This window comes from Notamacropus eugenii, chromosome 5 (genome assembly GCF_028372415.1).
Source record: "Notamacropus eugenii isolate mMacEug1 chromosome 5, mMacEug1.pri_v2, whole genome shotgun sequence".
NCBI lineage: Eukaryota > Metazoa > Chordata > Mammalia > Diprotodontia > Macropodidae > Notamacropus > Notamacropus eugenii.
In genome coordinates this window covers 220861506-220874736 of record NC_092876.1, presented here as the reverse complement: position 1 = coordinate 220874736, position 13231 = coordinate 220861506, and the positions used below count along the sequence as shown (strand labels likewise).

Here is a 13231-nt window from a genome sequence, read left to right as displayed (position 1 = left end):
CAGGACTATTTCCTCTTTTAACTAGGTCATCTTACTACACCCTCATTATACGGTTGAGGAAACTGAGGCCTTTCACCTGAAAGTGCTCTACCAAAGTCACACTGGCAGTGGAACAACCAGAATTTTGATCCCAGGTCCTTCAAACTCCATTCCCAATTGCTTGTGCCATACTTAAAAGAAAAAGAAAACTTCACGGTACATAGTATATGCCTAAGGTCTTGACTCCAGAACCTAACCCCGATCTCGACCTAAGCAAAAGTAATATGAATTATAAACAAAAGGAACGGAAAGTTGCATTCCACTCCTAACCCTCGTACACACAGACTCCCTTCCTCGGGCAAACTGAGTTTCCTTGTACAGCAGCAGCTTCTCAGACACATTTGACAGTATCACTTTACAAGACATCCGAACCCTTCTTGGAAGCTTTGAGAAAATGATCACTGCTTTGAAAAAGAAAGAAAAGCGTATTGCCTAGGGAAGAGCAAGGAGCTGCAAATTTACCTCACGCTGACTCAGTCCACACAGCAGATGGTGGCAGAGCCTGCAAGGGAAACGACCTACCCATTTTTTTTAAAAAGTACTTCCTAATATCAGCAAAGGCTCGTCTTTCAGTACAAGGCACTTCGTTCCTGTGAAAATCTATCCCTGTCTGAGAAGCTCATTTACGCACATTGAGCGGACTGTTTTTACTCGCTGGTGGCTTTTGCCACTTGAGACGAAGAGGCCACAACACGAGCGCAAACCAGACCGCAATGCGCGCGTGAACACACTCATCCCCATCACAAGGTTCACTACAGTTCGAGGCCTTTAAAAAATAAATAAAAAACAAAAGTAACAATCCCAAAATAAAGCAAAACAAAACCACCACAACCAACAAAAAATCAACAACCGTCGAATTTGGAGGACAATCCACCACTTTTACTTACAACTGCGAAGGTACATCCTCTGCATCTGACTCCAAAAGACTCACCCGGGAATTGGGGACAAACGGGATTGAGTTACAATTTTAAAAAAAGAGTGGAGTCTCACGTGAGGAGCTCTATTTGTTAAATATGAACAGTAATTTGTAATTTTCTTCTAGTTGTTTGGTATTTAAGGGGGTGGGCAAGTGGGGGACAAAGGAGAAAAAATCAGAAATAGCACTTTTGCTATGTAAGATAAAACAAAACTCCACGGAGCGCCGTCTAGTGGTAGTTGAATTGTCCAAAGAAGGCAAACGAGCTGTACTTGGGAATGAATGTCTTCTTATATTTGCTACTTTTTAGTCTTCTTTGTATCTGTCAAACTTAAGGGGGGAAATTGTAACCTTTAGAAAACTGGAAAAACATGGTATCAGAAACATGGGGATTATCCAGTTAGACCAAAGTTTCGAGACTGGGTGGATTCTTAGCACCCTACTTTCAAAGAGTGGCAATCACCTGCACAAAAAGAGGCGTTTTCTCCGATCAGACATGGGCAAATCTCTGCAAGACCCCTAGCGGAGAACTAACTCTATTTCCTCTTTCTCTGCCCTACGTGTACAGTTGGATATTGTCACTTATATTATTAGTTACCCTGAGAGAATAAGGGCCTGAGACCCAACTGGGCACCGTTTTAGTTTTCCATTTGACCGCTAAGCATCCTCAGACACTTCTCCACATAAATTTAAAAGGTTTTTAAATGAACCTTTCTACCCTGGGTACAGATCAAGAACATTTTTTTGTGAAGTAGACTCAATAGCTTCAGGAAAAATAAGGCATTTTCTGGGTCCTTCCCCCCAAAATTAGTACTTTTGCCTCAGAGACCACGAGTTAATGAAAGACAATGATTGGTATACAGTACCTAAAACTTATCTCAATACTACTTTAGCAGTCCTTTTTAAAAACATTAACTTCATCTACTCTATACACACATGCATATATACTTACATGCATCCATACATACGTACATACACACGCATACGCCAGCCCATCCCCCTTAATTTGCCCCTTTTCCTCTCTGAATTTTAAAGTCAACCCCTGATTTTAAAACGTCTCCTTCTGCTTGCTTTTTCTCAGAATTATGAGCGTCAGTTTGAAAAGATGGGGATAGGGTGGGGGGAGAGACATATTCTTTTCTGAAAAGAAAAAAAATAAAGGAACATGACGAGAAGTTTGGAATAAAATATTTGCAAATAAAAAGGATGGGGAATTGAGTTGTGATTGGTCCTGGGGCAGGGGGAGACAGACAGCTCAGGTTATAGCTAGATGTCCCTTGGCTGGTTGAGATTCTGCCTGATCATTTAAAATATTAATCACCTATAGTAACTGAATTTTCTTCAAACGGTAAACTGCTTTAAAACACCATGTTAAAGTTTTAGCAGATTTATTTTTACTTGTTATACACAGACGATACAAACGAGCAAAAACAAAACATTTCTCAGTGGAGCTTGTACTTGTATAAATTATTCAGTTCACAGACAAAACGTAACAAATATAAAAATCACAACATTAGATTTACAGAAGAGTCAAAAATATACACACGTTTAGACCCTGAATCGCTATTAGGAAAATCCCCCCCATGGACTGGAATCTAGATTGAATATTGTGTATTATTATGCATATTTCACGTTATAATTTAAAATACCAAAAAAATTGTATAAGTTTGCTACACAACATTCGAACTCCTACTAATCTACTTCCAGGGGGATTAATGTTCCTTATCAAATGTAACAAGACTTACAAGAGGGAAAAAAATCAGTCTTACTCGCACCAATGCTAGTGTTTTTCCAAGGAAGTCAGATTTCAGCTGTTTTCTAGGTTAGAGGGAAAAATCATTTTCAAAACTAAAATAGCAGTAAAATATACAACTCACACAATTCATCTTCACTGGACTACACTATAGTTACCAACAATTCAATCATCTATATCGTTTTAGAGTATTCATTACAAAGATTTACAGCATATAAAGAGGGAGAAAACTGAAGAGAAATTCAGAAACAGTTTGTCAGCATATTTGGCACCTGCACAGACCAGTAATGGATTTGGCACTTTGGGAAAAACAAATAAGGCAAAATAATATTGCTGATGTCGAGCTATTCGATTTAGGAATTGAAAAAAAAAAAACAAATTCAGTTAACTTTGCTTTTTGGAGGCATCATGCCATTTAATTAACTTTCCTATAAAACAGATTCCCATTCTTTATAGGAGTTAGGGTGAGTAGGTACTCCTTAGCTGTGTGCACTTAGGGCACAGGATAAATTATTCCATGGAGGGATTGCAGAGAAGTGAGAAACCCATTACTCATTGCCATAGTTCTTGGCCATTTTACATTACCAGAGCCTCTAGAATATAGTTAACCATCTCTCAAGGAAAATAAATAAATAAATAAAGTTAAGCATGAACTGGTTTTGTGCCTTCACAATAAGAATAAAAACTAGCCATTCGTTACAATAAATTAACACTATGTACAGACATTTCACAGGCTTTGTTCCACTAAGGTTATTAACATCCCTACCATCCATCCATCCATTCATGGATAAGGAAGGAGGTGCTGTATGGGCTCCAGGTTCTAGAGTCAGGCGTCCTACTTATTAATGAGGGTAAGGGTGGGGAAAGGTGTGGAAAGGATTGGAATTGCTGCATTCCTATAGCACTTGCTTGGCTTTTGCCTGGCAAAACCAAGGACTGTCCAGATCTCCCAAAGGTGAAGGATTTCATTACAAGTAAATGGAGTGGGGAAAAAAGTAGTGGGCCAAAGAAGGGGAGTAGAGAGAAGAGAAGGCAGGGTGGAGACAGATAAGAACAATTTCTTGGAAAGGAGGAAAGACAGGGACATTTAAAGGGGCAAAGGTTTATAACTAAAGTTGAAGATTAATGCGCTAACTGTGGAGGTTGCTGTGGGAAGAAAAAAAGGTTAAAAACACACTCGGAGACCTGCATTTATTCACTGAAGACAGCAGTGGTGGGTAGGGCCCAAAGAAAATGAACGAGATGCGGACGGTGGAGTGGTAGTGAGTGGAAGAGGAAAGGGAAGAAGAAAGTTGTGTCGGGGTCTGGCCTTGGGGGAGATGAAAGGGAGCCTTGGGGCTGTAGCGGGGCCTAGGCGGTGCTGCCGGGTGGCAAGTCTAGCTGTGAGAGTAGAAGCCGTAGTAGCCTATGTCCTTGGCGCAATTCTTCTCACAGTCCCTTTGGGTCAACACTTCGCTCTTGAGGGGAGACGAGCTCTCGGACACCGGCGTGTCAGACGGCGAGATGCGCCTCCGCTTGGCCTGCTCGTAAATCCCAGAATCAGAGGAGTCGATGGACTTTATGGACGACGGAGTCTCGATCCAGCTGGAGTCGGACAAGTCTTTGGGCTTGGAGTCCTCGGAGCCCGGGGGTAAAGGGGAGCGCTCCGTAGCCAGGCTCTCCGCCTCCTCGCCTAGGTAGGGGTTGCTGCTGGCCATGCGAGCGGCCGCTGCTGCGCTGTTGGGCCAACACGAGAGCATGGAGCTGGACTTGCTGCAGTACTGCGGGGGGCTGCGGGCCCCCCAGCCCGACGGGTCTGCGTAGTAGCCCAGGGGCCGGCCAGTGCAGCCTGCAGCCTGAAGCGGGAGAGCCTTGACGCCCGCCGCGGCATACGACAGCAAGGTGGCCGCGTTGCCCGCGAAGTCAGTGGCCGTGTCGTAGGCCGAGGCGGCGAAGTCCAGCCGGTTGTTGGCTGGCGTGACGAACCAGCGCTGGGGCGACGGGGCCCCAGGGTCCTCGGCCTGCTGGGGCGACAGGAGCCCGTTGGTGTGCGGCACACTGCGGTCTGAGCCTGGGCCTGGCCCGGCCCCGGCCCCGGGGTGGAAACGCGCCTTGGCGTAGTTGCTTACGAACTGGTCCTGCAGGAAGGAGCCGGCCATGGCATAACGGGCCCCCGGCACGATCTGCGAGCGGGGAGAGTCGTTGGGCGAAGGAGTCAGGCGGTCCATATCGCAGCCCGTGTAGATCCTATCGGGAGGGAGAGACAGAAAGAAACGGAAGGAATGGCACGCAGTGTCCATGGAAGAAGAGGAGGAAGAGGGCCCCAGGGTCAGAGAAAGAGAAGGAACTCTAACTTTCTCCCTCCCTCCCTCCCCCACACACTTAAGTAGACATCCCTACTGTGGCCGTGCCCAATTTCAAGAAGCCATCCCCTATGGAGATGTGGAGTGGAGATGAGAAGAGCAAGGGAGGGCACGGATCCCTTCATCCCCATCCTAGGAAATCACTGACCCACAAGGAAGGGAAAAGATCTGTGTGCATGGGCATAAGGAAGACGCAGGAGTACACAACTACTACTACCTCGTCCCCCTTCTCTCCGTCTTTTTGTCACGCAATAAAGTCCTTCCAAAACATGCAGTTCAAGGGCAGAGGAAGCTAACTGAAGGTCTTCTCTCGCCCTTTGTTTGGTCAAAACATATTTATGCATATTCACTCAACCAGCCTGATTGGGGATTAACAGGCCTTCTCTGTGTGGTCAAGAGGTTTCTACACTCTGGGGATACTTCCGAAGGTTTTTGAGAGATATTTTACACAAAGGCTCTGCTTTCTCTCTACCTTTTCCTCTCTTGATCACTCTCCTTCCACTCTTTCTGTCACTTTCATTAAGTCCCTTAGAAAGTCATCCATACCTTCTTAGAATTCAAAGGCATGCACATTCATCTCTCCTTTTTCTTGTATAAATAATATAAGAAATGTAGATGTATGTGCCTCCACTAGGGATTATTGAAAGAAAAGTCTCTAGCCAACCTCCAGAGTAGGAAATTACTGCTAGAACATCTTGGAGACACTCTTTAGTCTTCTATTTCTTTCTCTTTACCCTCCGCACCCACCAAAAAAAAACCAAAAAGGAATCGTTACTTGCAGAGATAATTATGAAACTATGAAAGGGAAATTATTTAAAGTTTTTACAAAGAAAAATATTTCCCTCACCCATCATTCCCTGCACATTGTTCTTCCTTGCCCTCCATGTCACACAGGTAGGAGGAGCCTTGAGTCTGGCTGTCAAAAAATAGAGGCTGAAACCTTTCCCTAGCCAACTATCCCCAGGCAATTCCAAAAGGCTTTAACTGCTAGGCTTGGGTCATTGGCAGCTGCTGTGCTGGCCTATAGTGGCATGAATGACTTTCTTAGAGAATAAGCATAGGCCTCTAGGCTAATAGGACCTCATTAGAGATTATTTGAGGGAGGAAAAGGCTGTTAGATGAATAGGAATGTATCCACCTACAAATCAACAAAAATCCTCCACCTTCAGTTAAGTAATGCAGGAACCCTAAAATGGTCATCAATCCATCTTTAAAACAGTTGTGGGGTGGGGTAGTTAAAGGAGAGCAACAGTATTCTCATATCTCAGTTCCATTTGAGGGAGAGGATCTTATTGGTCATAAAATAACTGCTGAATCCTCCAAAGATAGCACCAAAATTGAAATCTGATTTTTCAGAGATCTGCCTTCAAAAAAACAATAAATAATTCAAAGGAACATTCAGAATTTGAGTACAAGGGAGGAGGAAGGAAGGAAAGTAATATTTCTTTTTTGCTTGGGAAAAATTGCATAGTTGTGAAAAATACCTTTTCATAGTAAACATCAACTGATTTTAAAATCAAAGTGGGAAAAAGATGAAGTTCCAAGCAAGTTCCTTTTAAAACAGATTTCTGCAGCATTTAGCCTATTAGGATTTGGAGGGGGGGGGGAGCATTAAGAGATAAAAGGGCTCCTCTGCTCAGAATACTCAAAGTATGTAATTTCTGTCTTGAAATTTAATTGTATTTCAAAAATTAGAAATAAGGGGGCTGGAAAGAAACAAAAATAATCAACTATGCCTATCTTCTCTATTTACTGAGATACAGAAACAGTATTGTCAAAAGTTGGTTTAACCATCCACTGACAGTTTAACTAGGTCTGAACCCCTTGGGAATCCTGGGCCCATTTGCAACACTAAATGCATTCAAACAGATGTTAATAAAATTTTTAAAAAACTAGGATTCCAAAGGTCTGTTCTCTAATATCCCTGGTCACCAACACATTTTGAATTTGCCTATCTTTTATATTTTAGCTAAAACTCTTTGCAAACACTGTCCCATGACTCCCACTTCATAAAGGGGGGACAAAAATAGGGGGAGTATATTTACTTTGGAATAATATTTATGATAAAAAATAACACTTCTGCTGGGTTTTTTTAAAGGAAAAGATGAAGCAATATGTAACACTATCAGTCACCCTCCTCTAGGCCCACAGTTTCCTAAACTGCTTCTCACAGCAGAAGCAGTTCCAGTACAGATTGGGTTTAGGGGTTTAAGGAATGGTGGCATCTGCCCGAAGCTGGAAATGAAGCCGCAGCTCTGTTTCATTTTTCTCTGCAAATTTAATCTGATCCTACGCAGAGGGCGGCTACAACTTCGTGGCAGTATCCCAGACACTGAGAGCAAGCCATCTAATTAAGACTTGTGTCTTTCCCTTATATGGTCAAGGAAAAAATAGGGGGAATCCCCACACTTCTTTGAAATCCAGATTTAGAACTCATTATCCACCACCATCCAAACCCTGAGCCACGAAGCCTGGTCCCCTACACTAATGCTTTGATGTACAGTGAGCTCAGAAAGGACTTAAACTGAAATTTTGACCCCAAAGAAGGAGAAATTAAATAAGGCAAGACGGACAGATATGAAAGGGGGAAAGAGAAGGGAAAGGAATAGACACAAGTTTTTCAAGTCACATCGAGAAAGTAAAAATTTAGGGGAAAATAATTTCCTTTTGACGCCATTTAAATGTGTACCAAATACCGCTTCACATCTTTCCCCAGACTCAAACTGCTAAAGCAAGCAGTTCATCACATTAGCTGTAGGCTGCTACACATTTTTATTTAGTCCACAATAATGCACAGGAAACGCTATTACAGGAAACTTGAAAGTGTGTAAATAATATGTCACATATGCCAATAAAACTCTCACAACTGCCAAAGCAACGTGCAGTTTCGGGCAGAATCCCGGACAGGCTTCAGATACAGACAATCTGAGCTAAGCATCTGCAGCCACACACACAACAGGACTGCACCCAGAGGCAAAGCCATCTTCCACCAACCAAGCCAAAGTCCCACTACCAACTGAACAACATCTCAATTCAGATAAAAGCTAAAGATAGAAGTTCAAAACACCTGGACCATACCAAAATATAACCAATTTAAGGAACCTCTGCAAAGATGGGTGGGACAAATAAAAAGAGGGAGGGGAAAGAAAAAAGAACCGCCACAACCACGTCCTCGTACACTTCAGCTCCTGAAAGCTTTTTATTTGACAATTCTACAGTTTATAAACTGATAAGCGTCCCACTTATTAGTGTGACCCCAAAAAGTGAAACAACAGAGAAGCAAATTTACTTACGTGTCATAGTTATCCCGAAAACCCTTCGCGAAGGGGTTGTGATCTATTTTCAATTGCGTAATCTGCGGAGAAAAAAAAATCAATATTTATGTGCCAAATCAGAGAAATTGTACTTTTGAGAATATATAGTCGGTCAATTATTACAAGAATAATTTCATTAGGTGCACGCTTCCCTTATTTAAACACTTGGGCTGGGGAGGGTAAGGGGAAAGGGAAAGTTCATATTAGTAGTAAGTACACTTAAACAAAAGGCCCACATTAAATGTATGCTTTTTAATTCGTTTGTGCTCTAAGTTTATGTAGAATTGTATATATGTATATATATACACATATTCATATACATTTATATTACAAATGCTTGTTTAAAGCAATCTATTTTGTCAGTCAAAAATATTTCCAGAGAGATGGAATTTATGGCCAGATGTTGAATATTTGAAACCTTTTGGCGACATTTTAAAAGACTGTGATGAGTTTGGTAGCAGTTGCACATCAGAGAAAATTCATCTTACACATTTAATTCAAGTTTCATTTAAATGAAAGTACTACTAATAAAATAAAAGTTTTACTATATAAAAAAGCACCATCACCCCCATCCCAGACAACAGCAGCTATTGCCAGCTTTTAAAAACTTGCTTTTGAAAATGCTCTATTGACCAGTGGCGCTGATTTTCTTCTGAGTATCCCCCCACCCCCATAACATGTTTTATTATAGTTTTCACATGCCTCTGTGTATGTATGTGTGTATGAATGTTTCCTCAGTCTCCCAAGGTGGTGATTTTTGTTCCATTTAGCCATCAGTCCTACCCACCTAGGAAACCGTTTCAAAGGCGTTTTGATTTTCTATGATAAACGATGGCGCTTGCCAAGAATGAAAATGCAGGGGGGGAGGGGGGAAATCTGCTTGTTTTGCAAAGAGAGAGAAATTGAGGGAACAGCTTTTTTTCTGTTCTTGTTTACAGAACAAATTCTAAGTCCCCGAATTAAGGCTGCCAGAAATTCTGGATACCACCTAAGTAACAAAACCGGTCCCCAAAGTCAGAAGTAATAAACAATCGTATTCTCCTCCTGCCTGCAAATTTTTGGAGGGCGCTCATCCGGCCTCTCCTGCTATAGCTAAATGCTGTGACTGCGACTGCTGCTGCTGCTGCTGCTGCTGCCGGAACCGGGGGTGATGCCTGTCTCAAGTAGAATGTACAAGCCCAGTTACATCTGTGTTTTGGTAGGCGGTGACCGCTATGAACTGTGTTTCCGGGAAGGTGAACGTCTGGACCCTCCCTGGCTGGTTGGTATCCTCAGTACCATCTTCGTTCACTTCCACCACATGCAACCGGGGTTGGTACTTGTGCAAAGACTGTAAAACCACCATCTGTCGAGCGGAGAGAAAAGGGGAGAAATCCAGTGGCAAGTTAAAACACTGGGTCTGTTATGTGACTGTGTGCATGTGCGCGTATGTATGCCGTATGAAGCATATCAGATATTTTGTAGGACTTGCCCCTCCTCGCTAGTCTGGTAACTAGGAATAAGACCTTACCATCTCACAGCTGTCAGAAGAGTTCCGACTAGATAACCCTCAGGAAAATGTGACCCGAAACATCCACCCATCAGTCCATCTCCTTTCCCCACCCGAAGGAGGGTCAAACCTCAAACCCAACCTGCAAAAATCCAGTTCTCTTTTCAGAAATCAATCAACTGGATATTTGTATTTAGGAAGCTGGAGGAATGTAGGGTAAGAAGGGAAGATTTATCCACGTTTCTTTGTTCATTTCATTTTGGGGGATTGAAATGAAGTTTTAAAGGACATAAAAACACCAAATCCTTATCTTTCTACAAAAAGGTGGAAAAGCTTCTGATTCTAGGCGAAGGTGGGGGGCGGGCGGAGGGAAGGGATAATTTCATTTATGAATTAGATATTACTATTTGTTTTTCTTTCTGGTAGTTGCTTTTAAGAGCTTAGGAGAGTGTGCGAAGGCTGTGTGTGTGTGTGTGTGTGTGTGTGTGTGTGTGTGTGTGTGTGTGTGTTTCACTGACCTGGCCATTGTTGTTTGAAGCTCCTTTGTTGTTTGTAAGTTTTAATTTCCCAAAAGAGATTTCTTGGCGCATCCAATGAGCCCCCGTATTGGGGGAATCGGGATGCATATAGACCCGGTTTCCTAGAGAAACAAACACACATTGCTTACACATGCACAGCCCCACTCCCTGACACCGCATTCAAGAACACACATGCATACACAAGCAAACATACACCTTGAGTCAGTAAATCATATTAGATGGGAGTTTTCAGGAGGCACTCTTTTCTTTTTATTAGCTGTAAATGATTAAAATAGCTTTTGCATAATTTACTCCCCCCCTTTCCTTTCTCTTTACCCCCTTTCCTTGTCTCCTTTTCTTTAAAAAAAAAAATTGGCCAATCGTTTTTAAAGTCGCTCGAGCCAGTCCACAAAGGCTTTAATTAATCATTCTCACCTAAATATGTGTCAGAAAAAAGTGTTAATTGGAAGAACTTGCCTTGTACATTGGTGTCCGCTTTGCCGCAAGGAACCCATTTCCCTCCTTGAAATCTCCAGTGATTGGGGTCCGCCAAAATTACATCCACAAAAATATTGTAATGAGCCGTGGGATCCAGACCAGAAATGTTAAAACTTAAAAAAGGAAACATGCGCCTATTTAAATTAAAAGGAGGGAGAGAAGAAGAAGAAGAAGATAACGGAAGAAAGAACCATTAATGTTAAAGATTTTATGCAAAACCAAAAAACACAAACAATGCCCCAGAAGCAAAGATAAAATTTGCTATGGCAGCATAGCTTTCCGGGTTAAAGAAAGGTCCATGTGAAAGAGAAAAAAAAATTCGTAAAGGACCTGGGGAATGAGTGTAGAGGGAGTCAAGTGGCATGAGCGGCAGACCTTCCCTCTTTCCCCGGAGGAGAGAGGCAAGAAAGCACGCACACCAGCTCAGGAGAAGAATTCATCCTTCTCCAGGTGCCCGCGCCCAAACGGCCCTTTACCGTCTCCCACCCTGGCATGTCAGATCTTTGTTCTAAATCTCACCTTTGCCCTCGGAGTTGTCACCCACACCCACACACATAGATACCTCCACTTTTTGAAAGCTAGGAAAATCGGGGTGCATACCACTCCAATTCCGATATCCCCCCCTCCCGACCCTCGCTGCCTCAGACTCCACCATTATGCGGACTGTCCGCTTGCCCAGCAGGCAGTGGCTGGAAGAGCCTCAGCAGCAGCAACGAATGTGGCTTTTACCTTCCTTGTTTGGTGATGATCATCTCTGTTTGATGTCGATGAAATTTCAGCCAGAGTGGTCTGTTGCACAAGTAGACCTGAGCTTTGCCGGGCACCAGTCCCGGCTGAGTAGAGGAGAACTGATAGAAAGGCGCTCCTTGGTAAGAGTGCCCATACTGTTGAGGGTAAGGATAACCCGCCGCTGGATAGCCCTGTGGCGAAGAATTGGACAGGAGGCTGTTGTAAGCTCCATTGGTGATCACGGGGTGGTGTGCCATATAGCGACTGGGGCTGCCGATAGAGAAGGCAGGGTGCGCGGGTCCATGCTGGCTGGGGTAAGGGAACATGGTACTGGGAGCAGTGGCAGCGGACTGGGGCTGGCTGGACTGAGAGAGGAGATAGCGATCTGCAGCAGATCCATCGAAACTGTGACGAAGCTCAGAGACCCCGTCCAAGACAGGAGAGAGTTTACTTCTCTGGACGTCCCCTGGTGAGTCCTTGGAGTCAGGAAAATTGTCTGTATCTGACTGATTCGTCATCCCCCTGGTAATTTTTTTCAAAGGTGAACTTCTCTCCAGGTTGTCAGTGGTCGAGATAATGGGATGATCATGCAAGACAAGCTCAGATCCGCCTGAATGTGGGTAACTGCTGCTCACATTGAGAAATTTCTTGGAGAGCATGATAGAAGGAGAAAGACAGTGCTCCAGCTGCATAGCTCTAGAACCAGAGCAATCGCCCTCCCTTCCCTGGTTTTTAAAGTGCTATTTATCATAAACTAGAAATCCACAGACCCCCTCACTAGACGGAAAGCACTTCAACCAGCAAATGCTTCTCAAAGGTTTGATTTACTTTTTTTTTTCCCTGGGAGAAGAGATTGGCCAATTGACACTATGCAGCAATCAGAAAAGGCTCACTTTTGATCTTGCTGCCTGTGCAGCCGATGAAACGGCTCCTGCCATTGGTTAACTGCTGACAGTAATTTAATTAGATAGACATTAATTAGGATAATCACCTGGCTCCTGGTCGCGATGATCATGGCAATTTGAAGGAGATGATTTTATTGTGGGCAGTGGGGGGGGGGGGGGAGGAGTGTGTGTGTTGCTTCTACGTGATCATTGTTGTGTCACCTTTAAGCTTTGTGACCACTGCGTTAGGAAAATTCAAAAAGACTTGCATTTACTAAACATTTTCCAACCCCCTCCCTTCTTTTGGGTGGAGGGACGGGGGAGGGGATTCGATGTTGGGAGACTTTTCAGTTTTGAATGAGCCAAATATTCAGTTGAATGTAACCATTTTCAAAGTGCAAAGTATACAAACCACGAGCCGGTGGCCTCAACTAACCCTGTAAAAGTTCCAGAATTTGTCTTTTCCAGCTAATACAAAAGTACACAATACCTGAGTTAGCCCTTTGTGAATGGGTCATGTGTGTCTTATACCTCCCCCTTCACTATATCCCCCCCCCCCCACTTTCTTTTCAAGAATTAGCCGCTGCTTGGAGTGGTCGTGGTAGGGAGAATGAGTGTGATGTGGGAGGGGACAGAGTGGGCAACAGCAGTAACCAACCCACCCACTTCGGGTTGACTACAGATACAGTGACAATATATGATCTCATTTTTAGGTTTTGAAATAATAATAAGCTGTTGAGCTGGAAATG

At 43.4% G+C, this 13231-nt stretch overlaps 1 protein-coding gene across 1 annotated transcript; it reads right to left on the bottom strand.

Annotated features, from left to right (window-relative positions):
* Positions 1-3892: 3892 nt before the first annotated feature.
* On the bottom strand, positions 3893-12635 carry TBR1 (T-box brain transcription factor 1). Its single transcript, XM_072612155.1, has 6 exons — positions 11599-12635; positions 10849-11003; positions 10372-10493; positions 9551-9709; positions 8344-8405; positions 3893-4934 (listed from the first exon to the last, which is right to left on the bottom strand). Exons 1-6 carry the CDS (start codon positions 12288-12290, stop codon positions 4085-4087), a joined length of 2040 nt encoding a protein of 679 aa, XP_072468256.1. The 5' UTR covers positions 12291-12635; the 3' UTR covers positions 3893-4084.
* Between the last annotated feature and the right edge of the window lie 596 nt (positions 12636-13231).